The sequence below is a fragment of the Fulmarus glacialis genome, unplaced genomic scaffold (assembly GCF_000690835.1).
Source record: "Fulmarus glacialis isolate BGI_N327 unplaced genomic scaffold, ASM69083v1 scaffold38432, whole genome shotgun sequence".
Taxonomy (NCBI): domain Eukaryota; kingdom Metazoa; phylum Chordata; class Aves; order Procellariiformes; family Procellariidae; genus Fulmarus; species Fulmarus glacialis.
Genome location: NW_009197932.1, coordinates 245 through 3,084, shown reverse-complemented (window position 1 = coordinate 3,084; position 2,840 = coordinate 245). Strand labels below are relative to the sequence as shown.

Below are 2,840 nucleotides of genomic sequence, written 5' to 3'. Positions count from 1 at the left end.
GCTGGCTGGGGTTAAACCACGACAGTTATATTTGGACCAACAGTCTATGAGAAGCCAGCCAGAACTCTATTCAAGATATTAAGAATTAAGCATCTGGAAATTTTATTAAAACAAAAAATTAACCTATTAAAAAAAATCAGGTTATATAAGAACTGAGAGATCTTCAGACACTTAAGTTTAGCCATATTTTACATACAAGTGAAAAAGACAAGGCTATCTGCCATGTATATCCTGCCGATTCTGACATCTCCCTGTTGTTGTGAAATTTCAGCATTAAGTATTCACTATCTGTAAAGGAAAGGAGAATTTGAAACATTAAGCCAACCTAATTTGCTAATGAATGAGCCGCAGAAGAAGCCTACTTGCTTCAGTATGCACAAAAAATGGAGCTGGTACTGTACACTTCTAATAGAAAACTTATTAATCCTAAAATTGGTACCCTGTTTCACACATTCCTTGGTGGGGGCTAATACTTTGTAGAAGATCAACCACAGAGTTCAAAGATTCAAATAGCGTTGCGAGTAGACAAAGTAAGAATGCTGAGCCTCCTAGAAGAGCCACAAAAAATGTAAAATTTCAGTCTAGCATAACACTTCATAAACTGAACACTGCTACAGCACAGCACAGTTAGTACAGAGGTGTTTCAGCCATCATTGCTCTAACAGAAGAAAAACCATGAACAATTGGGCTCACTTGCCTCAGCCAATGGTGTCCCCAACATGCTTTATCACTCAGTTACTCAACTACTCTGAAACCACCACACAGCACATGCAGCAACAACTAAAAGCACTTCAAAGCCACAAAACTAGAAAGAACTCCATAGAGTGTGTTTCTTCTCAGACTAGTCTCCTCACTTCACTTTTCCTTCAACAAAGGAACCTTTGCCCTTCCACTCTGCTTTTAACTTCACAACAGATACATCTTCTTAAATGGCCAGCCCATATCTTACAACTATGTTGGTACATTATTTTCCAGTTTTTCTTGCTAACTTCCTAGAATTTAGCTGGGCAAAGCATCTTTCTGCTGTATAATCAAAAGAAGAACTTCAAGTGTCAGTTAGTTACCTATAAGAGTTTAGTAAAACAATACACCCACTTATAACTATCTGAAGCCTTAAAGTAAACCTTGCTCAGAGTATCTTTGCTATGCTAGCACACACAATCCTCCCACAGCTGATGAGGGAGGCATGACCACCCACCCACCACCTTCACATACTTCTTACCAACACAGAGCTGCTGCGTGAGCTGTTAACAAGGAGGCAGCACCAGGTGCGGCACGCCTAAGGACCTGTCCCAGCACGTCCTTAAAGTGTGCATGTTTGACAACAAATTACTATAAAAATCATACCAAAACTTACAGGAAAGAGGAAGGACCAAACCATGATGAAACTGGTTCAATAGATTTCCATTCCTGGTCACTGATGAAATTTATGAAATCAGTTTTCGTTCTTGCACCCTGGTATCTCCTGAACTCTCCATCTTTACAGCTGTAAAAAAGGTCCTTTATTTTAGACAGTTCAAGCATGCAGCATTTACTTCCACTCAACATCTTCCTTCCCACCCCCATGCCTATTTTTTTTTTTAATTTTACTTTGCTTTAGATGATATTGGCTCTAAAATGTTTACCAAAAATCTTGACTACAAGTATTTTTAGAATCTTGACTCCACGTGTATCTTGGCTAGCTTTAGGTTGCGATTCCATAAAAAGATAACTATCTTCCTAATGCACTTGCCACACAACTGTATTAAGATCAATCTACAGAGAAAAGATTGCAAAATAGAAACACCCACGAAAAGATGGAATAAATAAGGCCTGAAGGGAAAAGAAAAAAAAACAACTGGCAGTACTGTAAGGTCACAGCAGGTTAAGATAGTGGTTGTCTCTGTGTAAAGTAACTCACATTCCTAAAGAGCATGATAAATCCCATTCATTTGCCCCCCCCAAAAAGGAAGAAAAGAGCCCTCTCTCCTTCAAAAAATCCTGCTGCGATGCATACTTACTGATAGATGGTAGGAAGAGCTGTTATGATAAATCGTCCACTTAATCCTGTAAGAAAACAGTTATTTTCAGAATAGTAGAACACTCTTATGTAAGAAAAGGTAAGAAATGTTATTATACACTGAAATAAAAACAGCTGCTCCCAGGTATCAATCTTTAATTGTGATCAAACACAAACTTGTGCATCTCAAAGTACTGCACACAGTCTAAAAGAAGAGCTCCTTGATAAAGAGTGACAAAATTTCTGCATGGGGAAAAAGAGACATCTGGGGATAACCGTTCTACTTGACTATTTTGGCTGTAGCTCTCCAGAGAGAAATGCTCTTTTCTTTTCCCCCACAATCTGCAACCTCCAGTGCTTGCAGAAAATAATCCAAGTGAGGCAAGTTTCAAAAGTTCTTATGTGATTTTGGAGAAAAGTACTAGCACAGACAAGGTCATCTTTACAAATCCCACACAGACATTAGGGCAATTCAGAGAAGCGAACTTCAGCTGAGGGAGACTAGGCTGCTCGCACTCCCTTTTGCCAACAAAGGGAGGTACTACTACAGGGAAGGCTGAAACCACATTTTTTGCTCTGCAAGATGGTTAAAAAGTAAGGACAAAAATCTTCTTGTAATCCTCCAAGCCACTTTCTAGAGAAACCTTCTTGTTTCCTTTATCTCTTAAGAAAGACTAGACTGCTTAGTCTATGTATAGCAATCTGCCTTCAGAAGAAAGCAAGAGTAAAATCTTTATTATTCCTACTGATTCTGTTTATTTTCTAAAAGCATATACGCTTGCACCGAACATTTTCCCCGGGCCCTCAAGAGCCCAAAGCCACGGGGAGGCCGGTGGGAGCC

General features: G+C 39.3%; 1 protein-coding gene across 1 annotated transcript in view; it reads right to left on the bottom strand.

The window, feature by feature from the left end:
• Nucleotides 1-505: 505 nt before the first annotated feature.
• TMX1 (thioredoxin-related transmembrane protein 1) overlaps nt 506-2,840 on the bottom strand; it is a gene marked incomplete at its 5' end in the record, with an annotated part of 2,508 nt that continues 173 nt past the window's right edge. Inside the window, 3 exons of the mRNA XM_009572729.1 lie at nt 506-548; nt 1,358-1,486; nt 2,001-2,046. Of these exons, the coding sequence (XP_009571024.1) occupies nt 506-548; nt 1,358-1,486; nt 2,001-2,046 (218 nt within the window). The remainder of the gene's footprint in view (nt 549-1,357; nt 1,487-2,000; nt 2,047-2,840) is intronic.